The 26692-nt window shown below is 40.8% G+C and overlaps 2 protein-coding genes and 1 long non-coding RNA gene across 3 annotated transcripts in view; 2 read left to right on the top strand and 1 right to left on the bottom strand.

Moving 5' to 3' along the window:
- The first annotated feature begins 1762 nt into the window (after window positions 1–1762).
- cdkn1ca (cyclin dependent kinase inhibitor 1Ca) lies at window positions 1763–3061 on the top strand. The gene is made up of 2 exons (XM_030413745.1): window positions 1763–2304; window positions 2420–3061. The coding sequence occupies exons 1-2, from the start codon at window positions 1878–1880 to the stop codon at window positions 2518–2520; spliced, it is 528 nt and encodes a 175-aa protein (XP_030269605.1). The 5' UTR covers window positions 1763–1877; the 3' UTR covers window positions 2521–3061.
- A 2924-nt stretch (window positions 3062–5985) lies between these two features.
- Window positions 5986–26692, bottom strand: part of kcnq1.1 (potassium voltage-gated channel, KQT-like subfamily, member 1.1) — a 63073-nt gene continuing 42366 nt past the window's right edge. The window contains exons 13-20 of the mRNA XM_030413423.1: window positions 21796–21822; window positions 21451–21507; window positions 18477–18606; window positions 13663–13738; window positions 11663–11757; window positions 11440–11486; window positions 11266–11327; window positions 5986–9344 (exon numbers count right to left, since the gene is read on the bottom strand). Of these exons, the coding sequence (XP_030269283.1) occupies window positions 9087–9344; window positions 11266–11327; window positions 11440–11486; window positions 11663–11757; window positions 13663–13738; window positions 18477–18606; window positions 21451–21507; window positions 21796–21822 (752 nt within the window). The 3' untranslated portion in view covers window positions 5986–9086. The remainder of the gene's footprint in view (window positions 9345–11265; window positions 11328–11439; window positions 11487–11662; window positions 11758–13662; window positions 13739–18476; window positions 18607–21450; window positions 21508–21795; window positions 21823–26692) is intronic.
- Window positions 15009–16826, top strand: LOC115579759 (uncharacterized). Its single transcript, XR_003983722.1, has 3 exons — window positions 15009–15067; window positions 16270–16303; window positions 16459–16826. It is a non-coding gene; the product is annotated as an uncharacterized LOC115579759 (long non-coding RNA).

Genomic DNA, 26692 nt, shown 5'->3' with positions numbered 1-26692 from the left:
AGAACCTGTCTACAACCCTAACCTGTGGGGAAAACCCCTCTTTTAATGAGTAGAAAAAGCAATTAAAGCAATGACTTGTTAATTACTGTAGGCCTGACCTACATGTAACTTAAACTAAATCTCATCTCCTGATTTGAACTACTTTTCATTTTGGACCATAAACTTACTTTCAATCTTTCCTTGGCAAGAAGACTCTGGCCTCGATTGCCTGCAGGCAGAAATGCCTGTAGTGGCCACTAATCACTGTTCCCCGGAGGCTGCACTGCACTGCTGCATTTTATCGCTCTTTCATTTGGAAACACATAAAGTGTAAAGAAACACTGAGGTTTTTTTTTTTTTTCCTTTCTGCTTTGCTCTCTTGCTCACAGTTCGCCTCCATGCAAATAACAAAAGCAGGATTAACTGCGGAGGACAAACGCACCAAGGATGATGTCAGCCGGAGGATAGCGTCGTTGTTATGATAAGTTCACAACGGATCATTACACAAATAAATACTAGGCGGGAAGCGGGGACATGACCTGCCCATTCTGGAAGAAATATGATTGATTCAATAATGGTAATAACACACACTGAAAGCACTGGGGCATCTTTAGCCCTCAGTAGCAGCACATGATGCAGGCAGGACATCTAAGTCTGTTGTTGGTGGTTGATTTCCTGTGAGTAGTTCCAGAGGTGGGAAGTAACGAAGGGCGAATACTTGTTAATGTTCTTGAGTCGATTCTTTCGGGTGTCTGTACTTTGCTTGTGTATTTATTTTTCCGGCAGCTATGTTACTCTCACTGCCTACATTTTAACACAAACATCTGTACTGTTCTTCTTCTTACATGTTCTGTTCCGGACGTCACATGGCTGTTTTCAACTCATCAGTGCATACAAAAGGGGAAATGTTGTCAAAGACGAATCAAGATGGAGGATGGAGAGAATGTTGTGTTAGTGTCTGGTATCTGCAGAGCCCTCTGTCCGGACTTTGTTTATTTATTTGTTTTTTTTATCTTTTCTTGTGCTGGGGACGACACAAAATATTGATATTTGACGTCCTAGTAATGAGACGTAACAATCAAGAGTCTTTCTGGTACATTTATGAACGGCTCGGACAAAACCTACTGATTCTATCTTAAAGTTTAATAGTCTTTGGATTATATTAATAAGACATGAGGTGCAGTTGGTTTTTGTGCACAGAAATGGCCGGTGGAAAAGTTTTCCTTTTTTAGTGAGCACATTTCAGAGCCTGCTCTTTCTTACTTTAGCTTGAGTAAAGAGTTTAGTATCTGCTCTTCTACTTGGCTAAAGAATGTGTGTAAGCTCTACGTAGTTCAAACAGTGTTAGACATTTCTTTAGTTCTACCACAAAAAAAAAAAAACACACATTTGTAATCATCAGCGGTCTTCATTTTCTCTGCGATGGATGTTCACTTTTTATGTTAGAGGTTAGCTGGTGTTCAGATGCGGTGACATCCAGCACTGTTTGCAGTTACAAATGCAGCAATGTTGTTTCCTTAGCGGGCAGGGTGACAGAGTGTTTGTTAGCAGAGTGTCCCCTCTAAACTGCTGTTGAGACAGTGTAATGTGGCTGTCCCCTCCAAGAAATTAGATTTTTGTCCCTGAATCATTTTGTGACAGAAGGTATCCTGAACGGCCCCAGGGTGCATTGTTGATGGTCTCAATGGTCTTCATCACACAATGCCTGAATTTCGCCCCCCTCCTCTTGTCCGCCAGTTCAAAGAGCTGCAGCCAATCAGCAGCCTCTGCTCATTGTGTACAAACACAACACGGTGCGCCCTGCAGCCTTTAAATCGCCCTGCAGCATTGTGCTGACCGCAGCTGACCAGACAACAGCACCGGCTTCGTCTCCAACCAGAGCTCCAACCATTTGCACGATGAACCCCATCAAGGGCAGAGAGTCGGTCTGCAGGAGCCTGTTCGGCCCGGTGGACCAGGAGCAGCTGCGCCGGGACTTGAAGCAGAGGCTGAAGGAGATCACCGAGCAAGACAGCCGCCGCTGGAACTTTAACTTCCAGGCCGACACGCCGCTGCCCGGCAGGTTTCAGTGGGAGGAAGTGCCCGCAGACTGCGCCGCTGCGCTCTACCAGGAGCCCGCAGAGAAGATGGACACCGTCTGCTCCCCTCACACCGAGCATGGTGACAGGCTGAGCGACCGCGAGGAGAGCGCAGACACCGACCAGGAGAACCGCTCCAGCGTCTCCAACACGCACAAGCGCCCCGCCGAGGTGACGCCCGTCCGGAGGAAGAGGGCGCACTCCAGACCGGCAGCCAAGCCCAGGAGCAGGAACGCACGAATTACAGGTGAGGAGCAAGTCCGCCAGATCCGAGACGAGTTTAACCCTGTGACCTACTTTTATTTGAATCGTGATGACAGAATATTAATCCCCCTTTCCCTCTTTTTTTTTTTTCCTAATAGATTTCTTCGCAAAGAGAAGGAGGACGACAGAAACAAAGAGCGCCCCGAGTCCTTTCCACACAAGTTCCAGTGAGGCAGCTCAGTGCAAAACAATAAGATGAACATGCCACTGAAAAAGGACTATTTGTTTCTCTACACACTGTTCTATGGACCAAAGCCATTCACTGCACCAAATGGGCTTTATGTTATGTTATGTTATGTTATTCTATTTTATTTTATTCTATTTTATTTTATTCTATCTTATTTTATTTGATCTTATTTTATTGCCAACTTTACACCGCTCTGTGTTATTTATTTTATTTATGACGTTTTATTTAATTTCTCTGCATGTTTTCATTGATAAAGTCGCACATGTGTTGGTCATCTGTGTTCTCTTTCTCATTTCCGTCAGTATTATTGTCATGTGAGCAAGGTGCATCTCAAGACTGAATGCATTTATTGAATGCATCTTTTGTTTCTGTGTATTTTAATCTATTTGCCCTGTGAATTGCTGGAGCTGCTTCTCCTGTATGGTAAAGCACTGTTTTGTCCCTGCTGTGCTGCCCATGTGAACCAAGCCGCAAATAAAAAAAAAGCTTGTAAATGCCAACAAATATTGTAATTGTAATAAACTATTTTGTCAGTAAAACGAATTGTACCTCAGATTGAGTGATTGTTGTATTTCAGATGTCTACTTTACCAGACCGAAAAACACACGCAGATAAAAAAAAACCCCTTCAGTAATCCAGTCTAGATTCATTTGTCGAGGGAGGCTAAGTGAATGATTTTGCGTTAACTGCATCAAACTGGTATATTTACTCATGTAGAACATTCACATTGCTTTGTAATTGTTTTCCTATGCCGAGTATATTGTGACAAAACAGCTCCGAAAGCAACATTAGCTTTTCCCAACCGAAACCTCATAAAAAATAGTCTAGGGATTAATTATCTAAAGGCCCTCCAGCGCATGGTGGAGACAGTTCAAGAAGCGAGAAGTTATATACAAAATAATGCTAGTTGATGTGCAACACATTTCCTCTTTTGCAGTTGGCCTGAAGCAAAAATCTCTGGAAGAAGATTTAAAGGAGGTCAAAGATCTCATTAAGCTCTGCATTTATACATCTGTTGGACACTGAAGCTGATTTTCTTAACGCGTTTATGGCATTAACTTCAGATTCTGGTACCTTTAACATACTGATTATGATAATCCAGAGGTATCAGTTTCATAAAATGACAGTAACCGTTAAAGGATAAAAACATAAAAGGATTTTTTTCTTGTTTTAACAAAGACTTTATCATAATTTCACAGAGTGTGATGTTCTGACAGACATGAAATTTGACATACAATTGAAGTAGATTCCATCTTTTCTCAGGAATAGAAGCGGCAAAATAAAATGTACACAGTACGATATCTGCCTCTGCTGCGACCCAACAAAAGAGCAGCTAACACTCCTTAAATTTCCCCTCGTCTAAAAGCTCGCACAAGAAAAATGACCCCAGGGTTCTATAATTACAGCCATTTGTGAAGGGATTTTCAAATTATTAGACTCAATATGACTTCGGCTTTATGTGAAAGCACATCTTGTGTTTTTTTTTTGTGCCGACTCTTGTGGCGGCCACAGATGACTAAACTAATAATAAGTGTCCTACTAAAGTCATAGAAAAATCAATTTGAGTTGCAAGTTTTTGGGGATCGAGAAAGAAGAAAAGCATTTCTCAGTAATTGCTTTTTTTCTGGGTCGTATTATGAGATGTGTCGTAACCACAATCGTAAGGACTGTGCTGTCAGGCTTAAAATTATATCCGTTAATATGAGCCGTAGCTGCCAAATTAGCCCATTAGAGAGGCCAAATCCCACAGGGAGCGTATTCACTCCCACAGTGTTGGGATTTCGACTCTAAAGAATTTCAAGAGGCCATCTGGACGTGGAGCAGGACAATGGCCACAATGCAGAGTGTGCCATCCATTTCACCTGCAAATCAGCCTTTGGAGCTCCTCAACCCCCCCAGGTCTCTCCCCAACTTTTCCCTTTTCACTCCGTCCCTTTTCATAGTCAAAGCAGCTATTATCATTGACATGTGCCCAAACCAGTCCCACTAATGTTTATTTCTCACTTTGGCTCGTGTTTACTTCTAAGCTGCAGGAGCCAAGTGACTGTGTTCGAGGATAAAGAGAAGAGCAAACATCCACATTTACATGTTTGAACGCTTTACTACCAAGGACAACCGTTTTTGAGTGAATTATCTCTGCATTACAAACAGATGATCTTACAATCTGTTCCAGTGGGTAGATGTGTACATGAAATCAATAATCAAAGTATCCCATGGGTCCGAGGAGTCCCGTGGGCTCCCCAGCTCCACACCCACTACCTCAATTAAAACACTCTCAAAGATGTAACTACACAGCTGCACAGTACATCATCAGTGAATGGTCGTTCGCAAACAGCAATGCAATGGTTGTGTCAATCAATATATCAATTATGTCTCTAAATGTGTCATAAACGTATCCTAATCTTCACATAAACCACATGCTGCAAGTTCTACTACTCGGGACTGGAGATTGTACTAATCTGCATGATCGCGGCGTCTTCTAATCAGGCTTTGATTAAATTGTCCAAATTAGAAGGAGTGAAATGAGAAAACTGCCGCCGAGGCACACATTAGGGCTTGAAAGTCCTTGATGTGGTACATGCCCAATCTAGGAGTGTTTTAGGAAGTCACAGGTTTGAAATCTAAAAGTGAAATTGACCAAAAAGTCATTAAGAATTTATGCAGATTTGTAGCTTTCTACATTTAGGAACAGCTCAGTAAACAGCTTCTCAGTGAATTGCAGGCTAAGATTGAGACACGCTTAAACCAAAGCTGGTATACACGTAAAAAGGGAAACATTTTTTGCAGTGTTTTGGATAAACTGATCCTTTATATTGTTGTGTGTTTACGACTGTTATACTTCTTTTTTTTTTTTTTTTTAACAGTTTTCCTACGCCAAATAAAACTAATTACCTCCACAACTCCCCCCTCACCCACCTCCTGGCCAGCACAAAGGCCAACCACCCTCAGCACACTTTAGGAGGGTGGGGCCCATTGTTGTGGAGACCAGAGGCAGATGGTCATTTGGGCCTTTTCACCACATGGCCACTTGTGTGAAGGAATGCCTGGACACCCCATGGATGGCCAGCAGGGAAAAGGTCACCATCTGCTGCCCAAAGGTCAGCTGTTTAAAGAGCAAGGCTTTAGCCACGCTTTTTAGATATTTCCATAAGTCAGCAAGGACACGACATCGCCACCCCCACATCACAACAATAAAGGAAAATCTGCTGCCAACACGAGTGATACACGATTATTAAAGAAACAACAGAATGAATCTCTTAAAACTCAGAAGTGAAGCATCCATTTGAGTGATGACCGAGAAGAAAAAAATGATACAAACATTCAGTTTTTAATGAAAAAACATAACTTCTGTCCTCCTATCGAACCACCTCTAGCCAAAGAATTAAAGAAAAAAAAAAACCTCTGAAAGGGAAACATTTTGCTCATTTGTATTAGTCAGCGATTCCTCTTAAGGACCCAGACACAACACACAGACACTTGGTAATAATTACTGCAATCTTTTATTGCTATAGAAGAATATATCTAAACATTTACAAAAAAGTGCAAAATTAAAACAGTGATAAAAGAGTTTGATTAGAGTGAGATATTCAAGTGAAGTATTCAAAACGCAAGGCCTCTTCCCCAAGATGAATGCAATTAAATGTGTTATTTCACAAGAACCTAAGTTATTAGATCACCGAGCATGATGGCGCGGCAGTTGGCATTAACCTGAATAAATGTCAAGTGTAACACTCACAGGCAAATAATGAATTCTCCCAAAAATAAGGGACAATGAACTTCAAGGTTAAGTAACTCGTGTTGATACAACATGATGGAAAATCAGTGTTGAAATGTCAGTAATGTTGCTTTGTCTTTCGCATGAAGTTGAAGTCGTACAGTACGCCTGCCAGAGGGAAAGCAATCAGGCCCAAAATATGCAACAAACGGCTGAAACGCTGACAAAAATGCCAATAAAATGTACAAAACGCATTGCAGCAATGTGTGCTCTCTCTCTCTTTCTCTCTGAGGTGTGTCATGTGATAAAATCGGCCACAACCGTCACCTTTTAGAGGAGGAAGTTGCGCTCTGAAGCCTTGCTAGAGGTGAGATGTTGCAGAAGAAATGATGGTGAAAATAGCTGAAGAGAGGAGTTTGGAGTTTAACCTTGAGGAACTGCCAGCAAGGATGTATTTCCAAAGTCGTGGCTGACTATTTAACTGATCTAGATGGGACAACAACTGCAAGATCTCACCTCTCGGGAGATTTCAGAACGAGAATTCTTGAATGAGACTTGTGTTACAGGTCGATCACTGTAGAAATTGTTTCAGCCATGTTTTGAGACACTTATGATACCAAACCTCAGCCTGTCAGTGGACGTAACTTTGAGGGCCTCATTTGCCCCAAAAGATTACTTTGCATGATTCTAAAACCTTTGGTAGGTATGAATCACTTACACACCAAAACATTTAAATATATGGAATTCAACAGGGGTCAAAAGCTGAGGTGACAGTTACCAAGAGCTGCTAAGCTAGTTCAGTTAGCTTTCGCATGACTTTCACCTACAGTACCTTTGGATCCGACATCAAGTTGTCAAATGCTGAGACGGTCGCTACGGAGATCCGCCAAGCTAATAATGGTAGCTTAGAAAGCTATCACGGTTGGTCAGTTAATGCCATATTGAGGCTCGCGGGTTGCCTAACTGCATAACCAAGATCACATCACATAGAGACTTGATGATAATTACCACATTCTTTTTAGAAGAATATTTCAAAATACGTTTTAAAAAGTGAAACAAAATTAAAAGAGTGAGAACAGCTATATATCGATTTCAAGTGAAATATTGAAATCTAAGACCTCGCCCCAAAGATGGGTGCGATTAAACTGACAATAAACTCAACAGAATAGGCTCATACATAATTTTCAGACAGCAGCTGTTTCCTCTGACATCATGTTCAGGGCGCGGAGCTCAGATGTCGTACTGCTGTGATCCAGGTTGCCTATAAATGTAGGATGTCTGACAAATTGCTATTATTATGCTCCTACCTGATCTATCAGCAGCTAAAAAGACACAGGATACTTAAAATCTGAAGGGACGCCATGCCATACTTCAGGGTAAAACAACAGATTTGATAACCCATTAGCTTACATTAGACCACAGTTAACCCTTAGCATTCAACCGATTCCTAGCTAATTGTATTGTTTGATAGTGTTACAAGACACGATAGGAAAGTAAAATATATCAACATACATCTTGGACACATTAATTTAAGCCTAGAAGTGAAACCCCCTGGATGAAGCCAAATTAGCCATTAACTGATTAAATGCTAACGTTAGCTCATTGATTATCAGATATGTTTTTCTACCTTGAAATACGGACAAATATGCTGCCAGATTTTCAGCATCTATTGAATTTTTTGTTACTAAACAATTAGGAAGTGGTGAAATGATAATTGTTTTTTTCAGATTCTCTACTATATGACTTTTGACCTGAAATACAGTAGAACAACTTTATCCCAGCATTCGAGATTCCCACCGTGAGGGTGACACCAGAGGAAAATGGCCGCAATGTGATTATGGCCTACAGGATAGACTACTGAATCACAGTATATGATGCTGTCTCTGTGGCAATAACTTTGGCATTTGCCTGAATACATACAAGTCCCTTATAGCTTCAAAAAATGCAACTAAGGTAACTTTGTTCTTTCACACATGTGTCATATACTGCATTCAACTTCCAAGGATGAGATATGTCACGTCATTAACACAATGCCACAGAATAGCCTCATGTAGAATCTACCAGGGGTGGCTGTAGCTCAGGAGGTAGAGCGGGTCATCTAGTAATCGGAAGGTTGCTGGTTCAGATACCCAGCTCCCCCGAGCTGCATGTCGAAGTGTCCCTTGAGCAAGATACTCAACCCCAAATTGCTCCTGATGAGCAGTTGGCACCATCAGCCTCTGCTATCAGTGTGAATGGGTGAATGTGACAAGTGCTGTAAAGCAATAGACTGGAAAGGCGCTATAGAAATGCAAGTCCATTTACCAAGAAATGAGCTTTTTCAGCTTCCCATTTACCCCAGTTTGTCTGGAAATGTGTACAATACAGGCAGTGTGTCTCTTTCTATATCATTCCCATGCATATTATCATATTATCATATGTGTATCAATATTTTTTTTCTGCCTCTCTAACCCCTTTCACTTAAATGTATCCTTTTTATCCGCCTGCCTGGCTTTTGCTGATGCCTATTTTGCTGCTGTTGCCTTACCTTTCTGTCTGTTTGTTTGTGGCCTATAAGTGCTGAGGCAGTTAGAGCTATGAGATTTACCAAAACAGAGACCGGTTACGGCAGTTAAACATTTATCTTAGCTCAATTTTCTTTGGTACTGCAAATGTAAAAGACATTCTTTTACAGAAATGCTAAATTTCCATGGCATAATATATTTCAGTTTAAAAAAAAAATACTTTAAAGGGAAAGTGAAATGGATATCCTTTAAATCAATTGTGAGCATTATATCATTATAAGATAGCTTAATAGAAAAAAACTGCATTAGAACCTGAATACCTCATATTAAAAAGAGAAAAACGTTGAGGCTGTTAGCTTTCAGCAGCTCTCTTCCTGACTGGCGGTGGAGCTAAGGGGAGGGTTGGGGCAGGCCGGGGGGTTGGAGGAGAAGGACGAAGGCGATGACGATAGCTGGTCGTAGCTTGGCAAGCTGTCATGGCTGGGGACGACAACAAAGGTCCGTCTAAGTCGCGGCCTCGACCTGCCTCCACCTTCACCCTCAGCGACGTCCCTCTGGTCCAGCAGGAAGGTGAGCGATTCTGCGATGCGATTCAGCGTCTGGTCCATTTGTGTTATCTGTGAGAGGTGAGGCACATATTTGTGAACAAAAGTAAAGACAGCATAGGGGCTCAGACTCGGATTCATGACGCCACAAATGCTTTTCACTCATTTCAATTAAATTAAGTGAGTGAGAGTAATATCAAGTAGGTTCAAGGATGATGTTACCTTCTGTGATTCAATCAACGTGTCTCACAAAAGGAAAAAGGCATTAACCTGCGCTGAATATTTTTTCGGCTGTATTGTCTTTGGTCATCCACGGTCCTTCAAAGTAAATCAAATTTCAATGATGGAAATGTGTTACAAGTTGATAGGACACAACAGAGCTTTGAGCTAGAACTTTGCAGTCTTTAACCAGCTCTGTGTCACTGCAATGTTGGCGACATTATTTGCCAACAAGAGTCGACGTCTTTCGGGCTGTTGCATCAACTGCAGATTGTTGGTCTGCATTGTGCGTGTGCTCATCAAAGAACACAAAGCCTATGGTCGCACCAAGAGAGAGAGAGAGATGCCCCTTTTCCGGTTTCCTCCAGGGGTCAGAATCCGGAATTTGTGACAATTGTTTGCTCTTTTTCCCCTTTTAGTTATCATAACCTGTTTCTGGCACTGCACAAGCCTGATGTTCCGCTGAACCCTGTCCTCCTCGCTGAGGCACAAGGAAATGGTGACTGGAAAAAATATTCAAACTAATTTCAGATGCCCCGGAGAGAAGAATTCAAGTGCAGCCTTTAAAGGGAAGAGGCTGTAAAATGAGGCTGACAGACACATGGCAGCAGCGGCATGAAAAGCGATGAATAGTACTTTGTGCTACGGGTCTATGTTAGTTTTGCATGAGTAAGCAAATCACTTCTGAGAAATGTAAATATTTAAATATACTATAAGTAGCAATTAAGTCATTATTTTGTTATTTTCATTCTTCACATGTCCATGACCAGAATGCAGAAAACACACTCTACGCACAGTGCCGGTAGACTGTTAACCAAGATTCTGACACTACTTCCTCGCCTAAAATGTTTTCAGAAAAATACTTTAGCTGCAATAGAGATACGTTTGAGCTGGAAGTCAGCATCCTATTGTTTCTGTACTGTGAAAATGGAACTATAAATCAAGGCAGCGCTGATCAAATACGAACCGCGATCCTGTTCATTGCGTATTTCTCACCTAAAATGTTCACAGAAACACGTTTGAGTGGACTATTTTTCTACCAGCTGGCCACCTTACTGTTTCTCATTTCAAAACTGACTGTGAGCATAAACCATGCACCACCCAACTCGGTTTCACTACTCCATAGACATCTTTCCAATGGTGAAATACTTCTTCAACACTGAAAATGATGTGCCCTTCATCTGCCACCGCACAAACATTTCAGTTATTTCTTCCTATTGGCCAACAAATAAACCTGAAAATCACCTTGTTATTAATAAACTTTATTTCTCAACAAGAAAACAGTTTTGGTCTGTTGGTTGCAAGGCAGACATGTGAGGCGCACTCGGCGAGCGAGTCGGAAAGTTTGTGATTCAACTTGTTCTTTGTTTTGACAGGTCTTAAAAAGAAATGAAAGAAACAATCTCGTGGTTCCTCTTCTAGTGCCGCAGAACTGGCACAAGCTGTCAAAGTTTTATATTCGAGTCGACAATAACGGGGCCACACGTCTGTGCACAGACATTTCATATTACAGCAGTCAAAGCAAGTTAAACTTTTGTTGCATTATCCAAAACGATTCCCAGTTTTTGAGTGATAAGCGAGACCGCCACAGCGTTGTCAACATCCTCTTGATGGGGGCTTGTAACATTTTCAACAACATTTTTTTGTGTCTCGAATACGAGACAAACACAGCCACGCACATTTTTTGACTTCACAAAAGAAACAAATGATCTTAGGCAGAAAAAAGACGGGGAGATATTACCGCCGTTTTCCACTGAAGTTGTACAAATCCTACCTTGTCCTCCATCCTGTTGAGTCTGGATCCAATAGAGTTGTTGCCTTTGTCTTTGGCTCGGTCTTCCGAGGGAGACAAAAGTAAAACAAATAATAAGGCCAGAGGATTAGCACTGGGGTTTGTTCCATAGTTACTGTGCTATATTTTTGAAAGAGCAGTGAAGTCACTAATTACCTGAGCTCGTCTGGAACAAAGTTATCTTCCCTAAAGACTGGTCCAGTCTGAGAGAAAACAATGGGAAGCTCAAGTCAGAGGAATATATGTACACGCTGTCCATTTCCTCTCTCATCCTCCCACCTCTTTTGGCTTTCATGTGTTCATCTACCCCCTGTACAGACAAATCACTTAAATGTACATATGTACAAATGGATATATTCTGTTCAGTTGAGCAGTTTACCTTCTCTGCAGCTCCTTGATCCGCACCATGAGGTGGAGGTGACCCTGGGAGTATTGCTCGATCACATCTCGCACATCGTATGGCTTACGCGCTTGCTACAGCATAAACAACAAGTTTGTCTTTATTTACATGACATCAAAATATTACCACTTTTTTACATATACAGTGCTTAAAGGGATATTCCGGTGTAAGTTTAATCCATGGTCTAACACACCGTGAAACTGTGTTAGACTCCCTCTCGAGAAATAAAGTTTGCAGACCCCTAGCTAACGTAGTTTTAGCATCCTCAGAAACGACCGCACGACAACATTACACTGCAGTAAATGGGTCCAAATATAAAACCGCCATCAAAAAGCCACAAATGCTCAGAACAGCACCAAACTTGACCAGCATTAGAAATAGGGTCCCAGCACATATTTAGATCATTACTGTGAGATTCTACTGCACTCGGTAATCGACTGACAGGGCTTCCCCACAACAAGGAAGGCTTCTCGGGTGGTGAGTTTTGTTTATCTATTCCGACAAATACGGCAATGATATCAAATGTTTGATGCCTCGAAATATGTGCTGGGACCCAATTTCTAATGTTGGTCAAGTTTGGTGCTAAATTTACACCCTTATATCCCTTTAAGTGTTTACTTAAAGCTCCTGTGGTAAAACTGACGCTTTGGGTTTCCCAACTCGTCAGATACTGACGCTTTCAGATGGTGGCCGACCCGCCCTACAATCCTAAAGCGTCAGTATCTGACGAGTTGGGAAACCCAAAGCGTCAGTTTTACCATCTTACAAAGAGGAGCTTTAATAACGTATTTAATCACTTTCTATGGGATTGATGACTGAAATGGACAAATCCCGTACGTAGACGATTTGCTGAAACAGATTTCAGATTTCAGAGGCTAAAGCTCCGCCCACTTTCTTGTTCTTTTATGCTGCTGCTCTTTTAGAAATTCTGTTGTGACACGCCATCAGACACTGTAATTGGAACCTGACCTCTCGCCACGTGCAGGTCTGTAATAAGTCGCCTTGGGGCAGAGATTGTTACTGTCACTCTCCAGTCTCTCTGGTTGCGCTAGCTTGTAAGGAGTCTGAAGTCAGAGCGTATAAATGCCAAAAAATGACTGTGCTTCCTGTATCTGTCCAATGTGGAAGGATTCAGCAGTGTCTTTTGTGGAATGAAATGGAACACAATATTCATAGTTAGGTTTTAATTGCCGTATTATCACCCGAAATGAAGAATAGTTGTGTTTTCATTATGGTAGGAACAGGCTTTTACATCTACAGACATCTATCGTACAGTTGATACTAATGTTTATTAACACTGAAATAACTATTAACTAAAAATAAATTAACTATAAATGTACCTTTTATTCACGATGGTCATTATGAAGTGTTACCTTTCTTTGGATGCAACCTGCAGCCTCACCTCACTGCCACTAAATCCTACAGACTGGACATTTGATAGCAAATAGATTTCAGATTACGTGGATAACTCAAATGTTACACCAACAAAATGTAACTCCTGCCCCCAGGGAGCTCTCTATCTATGTTGTGTGGAGGGCTGGGTGGAGCGAGGGTAAGAAAGGCTGCTCAGCTGCTCAGAGTCGACTGGAGAGTCGGGTGTAGAGCCAGATCCTCTGTAGACTGACGACACAGAGACGCATCAGATTCTGCTCTGATCCGGAGTCGGATCAAATATTCTATTGAACTTTTTAGGTTAAAAGGGGATTTATTTTCACTCCAGTTTATCAGTCTGACTGCAGCAGGCATCTGTTGAGCTAACGTTAGCTTAAGGCTAATGCACAGTGAAGTAACGCGGTCTTTTGAGTCATATAAACACTGTGTGAGTGAACCAAATAAACACAAGTGATCGCTCTGCTAGTGGTGAACACACCCTTAAAACAACCACCACTGCTGATTAAAAGAATACTGGATGTGACTCAGGCACAAATGTTCACGGACAGGGTAATGTTTTAAAGTTGAATTCATGTTGACTTACTCACCTGAAAATTCCGCTTGGCCACAAAATATCGCATTCTCTGGATCACCCTGATGGCTTTTCGGTGCGACTCTGTCAATCTGTGTAAAAGAGTCCCATTTGAATGTAGAAAAATTAGAAAGGAAAATAAAAAGGAAACTGACAGTGTTAGAAATTACTGTTGAAATGTATTTTATTTTCATTTTTTTCTTTTAAAGCAAAGCATCAGAGACGAAGAATGAGAACGCACATGGCAACCCCTCTAAAATTGGAGGTTATTTTTCTTCAAACAGCTTTAGACCCTTACCTGTTCCATTTCTTCTTGTATGAAAAAGGTATCACTGTGAAACCATGAAAAGGTTGACCGTGGCCTTCATACCAGAACTCTAATGTGTAGTAAAACACTTACTGAGGCGCGGTTTCACAATCACTGCTTGGTCTGCATCAAAAGCCTCTCACTTCCTTTGAATTTTATCAAGGTGAGCTGAGATAAGAAACAAAGAGCGGGTGATTTCAGGGGGTCGGCGCTGCTCCGTAAAACACTGAGAAAAAGCTCTGAGGGATAGCATTTAGCCTCCATTATGATGTTGTGGGTATTGCTGAGGAGCTATTACTCTCCTGGGTTCTCTACCCTGGAAAAGCAGTGAATAAGTCTGCGAGGAGGGAAAAAGAAGGGAGCTCTTTGTTGAGTCCTAAGTGACAGACTAAAGGCACCATCAGTCCAGCTGTGGACTTTTCACAGGGGACGTATAATTTTGAAATAAAAATGTAAAAGGATCGCTGTTTCATGAAAAGAAAATGCTGTGCTTTTGTGACCAAATACTGAAATACATTTTCCAACACAAATGGCGGTGACGTATCCTGAAACGCGTGGCGAGGCAAACTGGTGCACGCAGTTCCTTTCACCCATGATGACCTTCTGAATTGTCCGGGAAGTGAGACTTGAATTGTGTGCGTGGGTCTGTTCTTTAACGTTAGCAGACGTGTTCAACTCTTAAAAAGGAAAAAATTTAAAAGCTATAACAATAAATAAAGAGAGAGTCTGTTCGATATCAGACTGGAGCTGATTCGCTTAGTTTCGCAAAAAGACAAAAAAAAAAATAAAAGGGCTGAACAGCAAACCTGATCGGAAGGGAAAGTAAATCCCAGCAAGTACCTTCTAAGCTCATTAATTAACACATTAACACACGCACACAATTAACTCAACAGTTTTATTGTGTAAGCTTCATCCACATGTATCGCACTTTGTCACTTCCTGTCTTCTTCTTGTTTTCCCTCCCGTGTGATTGTCATGATTAGCTTCACCTGTCCCTGATTAGCCTCCTGTGTATTAAAGTCGGAGTCTTCCTGCCTCTCTTTGACACTTCTTCTGTTTTGTTCCGGGAGTCTCTCCGTCGCACCTCGTGTTTTCTGCCCTCGAGAAGCTTCTGGTTTGTACTTAATTAATTTTTGTACCTCTTTTTTTGGTTTTTGGTGGCATTGCCCCAGCCTGTTTATTCTGAGCCTGCTGGTTAGTGGCTTGCTTTTTGGGTTTTTAGAATTTTTAGAGAACAGCTTAATTATTAAAGCTTGCTTTTTGTTTTCAACCCACCTGCCTTTATGGGTGTTGTGTTTGGGTCCTCACTATTTTTGCAAACTGTAACAAACTTTTTCCAGGGTTGGAAAATGGTTGTATATTATAATTGTGAGTAGTGTGAAGCTTCTCATGCTTAACTTGTGGCGAGAGAGTGCAAGCAAACTATTGATTTTCATTAACAAACACGCAATCTAGTCACGAGATCAGTATTACTGTTTTGGACAACATGTTAACTGTCTTCTTTAATACCACAGTGTGACTTGATGAATCCTCTCTGACGTTTCAACACACAGTAATGTGATAGCATGGTGGTGCAGTGGTTAGAACTCTTGCCTCACAGCAAGACGGTCCTGGATTCAAATCCCACTGGGGCAGTTCTCTCATGTTCTCCCTGTGCTTGCGTGGGTTTCTAGCGGGTACTCTGGTTTCCCCCCACCATGAGAACATGCACGAAGCGCCAAGGAGTTGGTCCCCGGGTACGAGGGTTAACCTGCACCCACTGCACTTAAATGCAGAGTACCAGTTTCACCATGTTGCACATGGTATGATTTGTGATCAAATAAAGATTCTTGTTCTTCAATTAGGAATTAAAAATCTAGTATTATAACTTTAGACAGATCAGAATCCATGTTGTTTTTTTTTCTTTTTTTTTCTTTTTTTTTTACCCACAGGTAATACAGTAGGTGTTAAAAAGAACATCTGCTGTATAGATATGTTCACGTACTTTCAACAGCGTGAACAAATTTGAGATGGTAATGTAAAGTAACACTTTACTGTTATCAAACTCCTTTTCTCAGAAGCAGAAGTGGCAATGCTGCGTTCCAGACAACTCAGAACTCAAAAACATGTCGACCTCCTACTAGAAAAAGTGCCATGGAATGGCACTCGGAATATATATATTTGTAAACTCGGGGCACATCCATCTGTGCCGACACCTTGAGGGGGGAGTTGTCTGAGGTTTAGATATGTTTCAGAGTATTAAAGTGCCGTAAAATAAAACGCATAATGGCGTCTGCTACCTAATGTGCAATTTTTTTCCTCCTCCGTTTCGTTTAGAATGCAGAGAGGCTGTGCTGCCGAGGGTTCAATGGTGTGTGTGCTTCATTGAAATATCATTTTGTTCTGGTCACCCAATTTATTTTTTTTTGGTTCACTTTTGCCAAGTGTTGAAAACCTCATCTTGGTAATTCTGACCTCTGGAGTTGTATGGAACGCATTTTCAGCTATTCTTTCTCACACACGCAGGTATTTGCTGGGGTGAAGACCAATCTGCCGTGAAGTTGGAGAGGCAAATGAAGAGGTCATCAGCATTTTCACAGAATAAATCCGGCTAATATTCAATTTTCTTGTCTTTTAACCATGGTGAAGCGGTGTGATGCAGGGACCTGCAAGAACCATCATCTCATCTAAAATGAAAACTGGAGCTCTAAATATGCATTTTTTTTAAAGTTTGCTGGCATGTGCACAGCTTCAAAAGATAAATTAACACAAACCCTAGATGAGTGGTTCCCAACCTTTTTTCCTCGAAGCCCCCCTTGCCTGTGTCGAAGACAAGCCAGGCCCCCCCAACCCCAACCCGCATACACTGAAATAATAAAGTGATTAATTACAAACTTTTATTTGCAAAAATAAACAACAGTTATAGGTTTTTGCTCTTATTCTCCTTGTTTTACAATGTATATAGATACATTTCTTCCTTTTTTTGTGTCATCAGGTGTATCACACAAAAACACACACACACACAGTTTACCTACCTACCTGCCTACCTCATAGGGGTGTTGGTGATAAATAGCTTAATGAATTTAAAAATACCAAAAATACGTTCAATTTGGATTATACAGAATTTTGATTATCCAGTTGGGTGTGTTATTGGGATTTTATACATTTAATGTGCACAAATATAATTTTGGTAACCTCACAACCTCAGAGCAGACAAAGTTGTGCGCCCCCCCCTGGGATCTCTGGCCCCCCCCAGGGGGGGCCCGGACCCCAGGTTGGGAACCACTGCCCTATATCATCATTGCATGCTAAAAAGAACACCCCCTGTCGTGTTTGTTTGCACCATCAACAGTTATTATATTGCTTGGAATTGTGGGAGGATTTTGCGATCACTGTAAAGAACAATTGGACAGAAAATTGCACAATTCATTTTTCAGGAAAATTGCGCTTTAATGTATTCAGTTAAGAACCTCTGTCACAGTCAAGTAAAAGTATAATGCTTTGGCTCAACGGCCCCTCAGTGTGTGAGTGCAGCGGTATTTGCATCTTGTTTTCTCCTGCGATTCGTCCACCTGACTCATGGAAACTAACAATACAATGTGAGAAACATTAAAAAGGGTTTCAGGAGGAAACTTTTACCCCCCACCTAGCTAACTGCTACAATCCCAGCTCGTTTAGTTTTACTTCAAAGGCCATGTCTGCTGTGTTACTAGAGGTGTAATTTGTTTGTTTGGGACAAACACGTAGTGATTTTGTTAAAACTCTCAACACCTCAATCATCTACAATTTTCCAAAACATACTGCGCTGCGATGCCGATACCGAGGCAGCTGTAGAAATATGACTTCTGTGAACTATTCAACATCAAAAAAATCCATTCGGCATCTTGGCTTCATAACTGTAACTCAGATGAGATTTCCACACTGCTGTAGACAATGTGGAAAATGTGTGTTTCAGTCTGTAGCTCAGCCTAAAATGGAAGACTTTTCATGAAAAATGGACAAACATGGCACAAGGAAACACATTTCTCAAGCTTTTTTTTTGTTTTTTTAACTACATGTACTCCTGTAGTGGATTAAACACGCAGAAGTATCTCGTTATGGCTCAATTTAGCACAGGATTTGATGTGTCATTGCTCTGGGTACAGCTGGTTACTTATTTTAGAGTCAGCAGAGCATGGTGATTTTTTGCCAACAGTGCTGCAGCATGCAATCCCCACTCTGCATCACCACCCCACCATTTAGGAAGAAAATCCCATGGGTCAGAACTGTCGCTCCATTTGTTTCACTTACTCTGCTCTTACATTACACTGCAGTTACTTAACACTCATTTCCTCATATCAGTCTCAGTCTCTCGCTGTGCGAGCGCCCCAGCAAGCAGAAGTGCCTTTCCCTAATAGGGAATCATTACACAGAGGAGACAGGAGCGCTCTGGGGTATGGCATATTACAAAGGTTAATTACAAATAGCAAAAAAATACATGCAAATGTTCTGTGACAATGCACTCGCACAGAGAGACAGCGTCAGTGTAATGTTGGTGAACTCACTGTGACACCGAGGTGGCAGGATACAGCTCACTGTGTCGCTCCGGCTCAAGCTCCAGGTCGTCTGCAAAGCTGCAGTTCCTCTGGAGGGGGCCGGGGGAGTGGATGTCCAGAAGGCCAGGGTTTCTTTTCACTGCATGATCACACACAAACACACACTTTAGACTTATCAGTTTGTTGAGCCGGTCAGTTGAACAGCATATAACTTAGGTTCAGGGTGGGTGACCACAGTGCAGTTAAATTCACGGCTCTCTTTTGAACTCTGGCTGCACCATGTGCGTCTATTGGTGGGAATGTGAGAATGAAAGATTTTATCACGAACCGCAATAAAAAGCACCGTCAGTGGGTTGATCGTGATGAAATGCCATCATCTGAATAATTGTGAATGGAGATAATCGTGACCGTCCTCATGTAAATGACTTGAAAAAGCTGTCAAGTTTCTGATGTACAGATCGAGATTGGTTTCCTGATTTAGTCTGTCACAATGGCTGAAGGCATGTCTTGCACGTTGATATCTGCCACAAAAACAAGTCAAATCAGATGTGTGTAATTACTATGAATTCCCAAAACACAAGGACATCAGACAGCTGAGGTTACCCCATTTTTTTTTAAACCTTACTTGTGCAGGAAGATCTCATGATTTATGATAGCTAATATGCGATTAGTTGATTGTTTTTCGCTAAATAAAACAGTGTATCCTGTCTGTGATGCAATGAACACATTTGTTTCCTGACAAAATGTAAAATGTAAATGTAAACTATTTTGTTTCAGCGCAATTCAGTGAGTTTTAATAATATTTTGATGATAATCGGGATAATGTCATTAATTGCGGCTATGTCGAACAGGAGAATCATCCCATGCCTAGTGTGTACTACAGCGCACAATGGGAAAAGAGAAAATAAATTAGCCTTCATGTTGCATTAGCTTGCTGAGCTGAACGTCAGAGCCACAGAAACCTCTAAAAACAGATGTCTGCAAAGAAATGCAGAATCTATAGGCACGGGACAAGATTTGGTAACGGAATCGTCTGGTTTCCATACACAGTCCAATTAGTTTTGACCAATCACCCTTGATCTTTGCCTGTATGGAGAGAGAGAGAGACCTTTTTGATTTTTTTTTTTTTTAATGAATTCATCTGGCTGGACTGGGTTCTGGTATTTGTGCATGCTCACTTACTGACATGTCTTACCAGGAGACTAAATAGAATGGAGCCGTCTTTAACGTTATTGGTCACACCTAAGCTTTTCCTGCAGCTAAAATGTCTGCCGTGAAAAGGGTCCATTGTTATCAGACGATGACCGATGAGTTCCAAGATTGGGAGCCACAGAAAGTGGCTGTAACGCAGTGCAGAAAAAAAACATGAGCTCAGGCAGCTTCTCAAAATGCTAATACTTTGTGGAAGGCTTCATCTTTATCGGATCATGACTACCTTGAGGGACTATCCCTGGATGTTTGATATTATGAAAGTGCTGTCATTTTCGAATGGGGAGAAAACCTGCGTTTACAGCCACATTCATCTGGCTCACACTGGGAAAAGTTGAGCTTCATTTGGACAAACAGGTCAGGGAGATGGCCGATATTATGTGATTTTATAATGCCGGGCTGCCTTATCGTATTCTGTGGAGAGTTTTATATAACGCGGAAGATTTATTTTGCACCTGCGAGACACTTCACTGTGTCTAAGGCACATCTATTTCTCTTTGAGGAAAGAAAAGACTATCATGAGGCTGGCTTGAATTTAGGTCTCAAACTTGGCAATGCGAGTCTGCCTCAGTCAATCTCAAAAACACAAGAACTGGTCAGGTGTAGGTGTCAGTTTCACGTATATATATATATGAACAAAAATATGTATACAAAAAGAGCTATTTTAAATACAGGAGCTAGAGAACCAGGAGCACTCCAATTTTTGAATCATAACCGGAAATCCATAATGTTGTAGGCAACCCAGCAGCAATAGCTCTACAGCAAAGACTGCAGAGTTGTTGTGGAAAAACCTGCTAGTTATTTGAATTTGCAGGGAAGTGTTAAGGAACTCGTCTAACCCCTTGATTTTTGACATGTGAAAATAAAAACACGATGTGAAATGCATCTGCTTTATTGACGGATTCATCCCAATGATGGAATGGATTTAATTGGCGCTGTCAACCGGGACAGATGTGACACGACAAGCCATGAAAAGCTGACTGATATCCCCTCACTAAGAGGGTGCAGAGAGCTGCTTCAACCACTTGACTTGTTTGATATTCCACCAGATTTACGATTTTGTTTTTAAAAAACAGCTCTAAATTCCAGTAAAAACTTCTATTTGACTTCACATGGTACATCATCATATTGAGAGATCAACCCTTTAGACTTCCCTTCAGTCCCAGCATTTGAGATATCAATACTTCCGCCTGGAGTGAAGATGAATAAAACTACAACCCGGTCCCAAAACAGTTGGGCTGCTGTGTGAAACGTAAATAAAAACAGAATGCAATCATTTCATTTCATGTGCAAATGAACTGTGTTTACTGACAACTGTTTCACAAAGTGTTCCGAGCCCATTTGGTAATGTCCTTTATGTGTTTCACAAAGCGTTGAACCTCGCCTCATCCTTGCTTGTGAATGACTGGTTCTTTCAAGGACACAATCATGATACCATCACCTGTTACCAATTTACCTGTTTACCTGCTTAATGTTCCAAACAGGTATCTTTTTCGAGCATTCAACAACTTTCCCAGTCTTTTGTTTCCACAGTCACAACTTGTTTGAAATGTGTTTGATGTTCGTACAATTCTGAGTAAAGCATATATTTACAATAATAAATTGAGTTAAAGAGCATAAAGCAACAAAGTTGCATACCTGTCAAAAAGAATAAGCAAATGATCACATTCTGTTTTACCTCGCATCCCGACTCTTTTGGAATCGGATCAGTTTTCTCTTCCGGAGACACAAAGCAAAAAACACTGAGGCACTCCCGTCAACAACGTTCTGTTACCTGGAGGCGGTGAGCTGAACTGAAGGGAAGACAAAGACGTCCAGGACTGCTGGAGATCTGAGGCACACACATGAAGAAACACAAAAACATCACTGACATTTAGTACAGGGCAAAAAAAGGACAGCAACGACGATGTTAGTCAAAGACTGTGGTGTTGAGAATGCAATTTTGCAGTCATCGCTTAAAGAGTCAATTGAACACAACACAGCAGGATCATACATTGAAGAGAACATGCTCTTAGAGGTACTTAGAAGGTAAAAAAGGATGCTGTTAAAGCGGACAATAATGGAGGACAGTGAGAGTACTGAGGATGTGTGCAGGATGTGGACACTAACAGCAGCTCACCGCATCCTCCCAATGTGTGAGATCCTGCTGAACCAGGTGAATGGACCAAACATCAAGAGAGGGAGAAAGACACAGACAAAGAAATAGGCACTTAAATTGGATGAAAGAAGATTTAAAAATAAAGATGAAAAGGTAGAAGCTACACACACAGCTCCTGTTTCTCATGAAAGGAAACAGATATGATTGCAAAGGATGAAGAGACCCAGACTGTTTCATATTTGAATATACTGACTCACAGCTGTCCTTTAAGAAACACGTGAAGCAGGTGTCTAACTGTAAAATTTAATCCAAGGGACTGTGGGATTTAAATTGTATGTGCACTCAATGGTTTCTTTACACACCTCCAACAACACACAAACACAGTGCCTATACAAACAGTCAAAGCACTCTACAGATCCATCAAGTTTCTGTCATTAACATGACCTCCTGCCACTTGACAGCTTTGTTTGTCTTGCTGGTGATTGTTTATATTACAAAGTGATCAATGATCGGGCTCCCTCCCCATGAAATTTCTTATCACTGCCATCAGATAATAGATGAGCGAGTCCCTGCCCCTTTCCCGTGTGCCCCATGGGACCTTATTTTTGGGAAAAATTATACAATATTCAATGGTGAGGGACAAATACGCTTTGTTTTAATCCCATTTGAATTGTGCTATGAATGACACTTATGATTTAAAAGATACTTTTGCAAACAGTTGGTTGGAGAAAGATAATGAAATGCCATTTAGCTGTGTCTAATATTGCTAAGAGAACTACACTGTCTTGCCCACGTTAACAACGCCCTAGCCTTCATCAGATACGTATTCAAAAAGTTGAAAATCACAATAAATCTGGCCATGCTGAAAAGTGCAAGTAAGTGAAAGGAGAGTTAGTCACCTTTGGAACCGGTCCTACTAGGTCTCACTCAAAGGTCTTAGATTATGTACTATTACAATCTTTTTTTTCATTAGTTTTGGCCTATGTGTATTTCATGGTTCGATTCGAACAGGATCAAAAAGATATTTGTCCTTTGCCATTCACTACCATACATTTTTTTCCTGAAATAAAGTCCAACGGTCTCGCCACTGTTGAGTCCAGTTACGCTCAGAGCTTCTGAGTGTAAAAAAGGCAGTTTTTTATCACAACTGGCATCAAGTGCTTGCTCATGGGGGAAACGTTGGGTCTCTGTAAATACTTTCATTCAAGAGTATGGTCTAGACCTGCTCCAACTGGAAAGTTTCACAAGGTAACTTTTGTGTTGTGAGCTGGCACAAATAAAAACCTGGTTGGTTGGTTGGTTGAAAGTATGCAGCTTCACTTGTGTTAAATTCAAGATGAAATCATTGAATCATGTAGCCATCACACATTAACATGAACACTCAATACCGTGAAATCCAGTTTTTGTTTTAGTGTTATAATGTGGTAAAAATATTCTTGTGAGCCATGTAACTTTGTTTTTTGCACAAATTTTCTTAACAGATGTTGTCTCTTTCTCCTGCTCAAGAATTACAGATGTAAATTAGCTTATAGCTCACTCTGGTACAACTGTGGACTGCCCCTGTACACAAGCAAACAAACAAACAAACAATCTATAAATACTTAAACTGCTGTATCAGACAAAAGTTAAGGCATAAGTTTAAGCTAGGTGTACGTAATAAAGTGGCAACTGAGTGTAAGTGGTAGTAGTTCATGTGATTGATATTCTATGAATGCATCTGTTGAACAACAGGTCAAAATCACAATAGTGTGACATTTAGATAAACAAATACATTTAAATTAGGACTGAAACGCCTAAACCAGAAATTCACAGTTAGGTTATGTCTTCTGAAGGTCCACAGAGGACAATTATGTTAGTTGACAACTCTTGAGCCACAATCGGCGTGTCTGTGTGTGTGTGTGTGTGTGTGTGTGTGTGTGTGTGTGTGTGTGTGTGTGTGTGGGTGGGTGTGTGGGTGTGTGTGTGTGTGTGTGGGTGTGTGGGTGTGTGTGCATCTAGTCAATATATCGCACACCAGACGGCAACCCGGGAATTTAGTTAAATGATTCATCGTTAAAAGCAGCATGCTGTAGATGAGAGATGTGCAGCACAACCTGTAGAATCCATTTATCTTCAAATCAAAGGCTCTGATTTTCCTTGAGCATGAGGCAAACAGACATTTATATATACATCCTTACAACTGTGCAAATCAGATTCTGCTGCTGTACCGAGAACTGAGCGCAGAGCAGAACCATTTGCACAGTTATATGTTGGTGGCAGCGCTGCAGTCACGCATCTAGGCAGCTTTTCAGGTTACCAGCTGGTGTAAGAGAAAAAAGGTTATATAACTAAGCACAACAAAGTGCTTGATCCAAGAAGATGTTTACATTTTGTAAAACATGGTAAAAAGGCCCACATTTATCTCCCGTGGAGGACAGGCTGTCCTCTCCAGTATTACATTCTGTTCTACTACATTCTTCCAGTAATGTCCTCAGTGCACAACTGATGGCAACAATGAAGATGATTCATTTTATTCATAATCCTGTTTATAAGGTAGGTTTTACAAATGAATGTAATATACTAAATGAAGAGGACACATTAAGGGACACAATCAAGGATAAAAACATAACCATAATAAAATGACATGACTGAAAAAATGAAATGAGGCAGTTTCACAGATGACATTGAATTGGTAAATGTTTTGTACTTGTGTTTTGTAAGGTGACATGGTCTGATGAAAACAACTCATCTATCTGTCTGTCTGTCTGTCCATCTGTCTGTCTATGTGATACTTCTTACAGTCCTCAATTCTGTGCATTAAAGATGCAGGTGACTCACACAAGGCAAGAATGGAGAAAGGTGCATTTACAGATCCAGTCATGAGCAGCTGACAATGCTGCCAAGCAACAGCAAACATTCTAGCCATTAAGCTAATTTTAGCTAGCATACTACATAAATTCAAAATCTCGCCTCTAGTGCTCTCTGAAGAACAGAAAACTCTTGACTGTCTCCCCTCATTCAGACTCAACATTTTGCTTTTGCTTTGTTTTTTTCCACTGGAACACATTACTACAGCAAGTTGCTGCACCACTCTAATCTCCATTTTGTTTACGTCTGCTTCCCCACGACATGATGTGTGAGCCATTGTGAGCTGTGAGTGGTGTAGGCTGTTTATTCAAAATGTATTGATACTGAATGTGTCGCTTGGATCCAAAGCAGTATCACGAGGGATTATCATCTGGGGCCAGTTGTTCAAAACATTTAATCTGGATCATAATGATCCGGATTTGGAAATCCCATTTTTTGCTATTCAGGATCAGGTAATCCACCTTACTTTTATGCCAGTTTTTCAAAGCAACATTGGACTGGATCACCCTGATCCAGACACACAGTTTTTAAGATTACCAAATCCAGATTACCGGTGCTCTAATCCAACCGATTTGATGGCATAATATTAGGAGACAGTGCCTATCCACTCCTACCATGGCTGATGACTATGACAATGTACCTCTCTGTGATGATGTTTATGATGCACCTGAGCCTGTTGGAGAACCAGAGCAACCTCTGGCGTTCTGTCAGAATGAGGGACTGACTGGATGTGTAGTAAGGGATACAATTGTTAGAAATTGTTTTTGACAGGTTCATCTCTGATGATAGTTTCTTTGAAATTAATATACAGTGATGAATGACAGAACAATTTAATATATTTTTTTCTCTGTTATTGAAATCTGTTTGGGGGGATTGTTTCATGGGGACAAGATCATTTTTATTCTTAATTTCTTTTTACTTTACTATACTGAAAGGCTTAATTGGTAGCCTATGTCTACTTTATCTACTTTATCACTGTGACGGTTAAACAAGTCAAGTGCAAAATATAAGTAAAAGTATATACACTAAATCACCCTGATCCAGACACACAGTTTTTAAGATTACCAAATCCAGATTACCGGTGCTCTAATCCAACCGATTTGATGGCATAATATTAGGAGACAGTGCCTATCCACTCCTACCATGGCTGATGACTATGACAATGTACCTCTCTGTGATGATGTTTATGATGCACCTGAGCCTGTTGGAGAACCAGAGCAACCTCTGGCGTTCTGTCAGAATGAGGGACTGACTGGATGTGTAGTAAGGGATACAATTGTTAGAAATTGTTTTTGACAGGTTCATCTCTGATGATAGTTTCTTTGAAATTAATATACAGTGATGAATGACAGAACAATTTAATATATTTTTTTCTCTGTTATTGAAATCTGTTTGGGGGGATTGTTTCATGGGGACAAGATCATTTTTATTCTTAATTTCTTTTTACTTTACTATACTGAAAGGCTTAATTGGTAGCCTATGTCTACTTTATCTACTTTATCACTGTGACGGTTAAACAAGTCAAGTGCAAAATATAAGTAAAAGTATATACACTAAATGATACAAATGTATTATTTGACCAATTTTAAATTTTTACTACATTTTCTTCCTGAAATCCACCTTGCAATCCTACCCCCTGTTGGGATCAGGATAATCCTGTTTTTTTGGATCAAAGTTATCCAAATCCTACTGAAATGTTTTGAACAACACAAACTAAAGGTTTGATCCAGATTAAAACTAGGATTGGATTCTGTGATCTAATCTGATTTCAGAATCCTTCTTTCCCTTTTGAACAACCCATTTTCAAGATTTGATCCAAGCTGAAAACCAAAATCCGATCATATTACCTTTGAACAGCTAGCCCCTGGGGATAACGAATGGCAGAACAAAATTTGGTGCTCATCTATCCAGTAGATTTTGAAACATTGTGCTGGGTAAGCACTGAACTGTGGCCTGCTGGTAGCGTTAAATCCAAAGCCGGATATCTATGCAAAATGTATTTTATTTATTTGTTTGTTTATTTAAAAGGGACAATGCACATCAATTGACATTTTCAGTTTACACTCAAAAT

This window comes from Sparus aurata, chromosome 4, assembly GCF_900880675.1.
Source record: "Sparus aurata chromosome 4, fSpaAur1.1, whole genome shotgun sequence".
Classification (NCBI taxonomy): Eukaryota; Metazoa; Chordata; class Actinopteri; order Spariformes; family Sparidae; genus Sparus; species Sparus aurata.
The sequence above is the reverse complement of the archived record's forward strand: the minus strand, read 5'-3'. Positions and strand labels throughout refer to the sequence as shown.

Bases quoted from the DNA above. Each gene is read 5' to 3' on its own strand.
- cdkn1ca (XM_030413745.1), top strand. From the start codon at position 1,878: ATGAACCCCATCAAGGGCAGAGAGTCGGTCTGCAGGAGCCTGTTCGGC. The intron at 2,305-2,419 runs GTGAGGAGCAAG...TTTTCCTAATAG, and splicing joins CAGGAACGCACGAATTACAG to ATTTCTTCGCAAAGAGAAGG.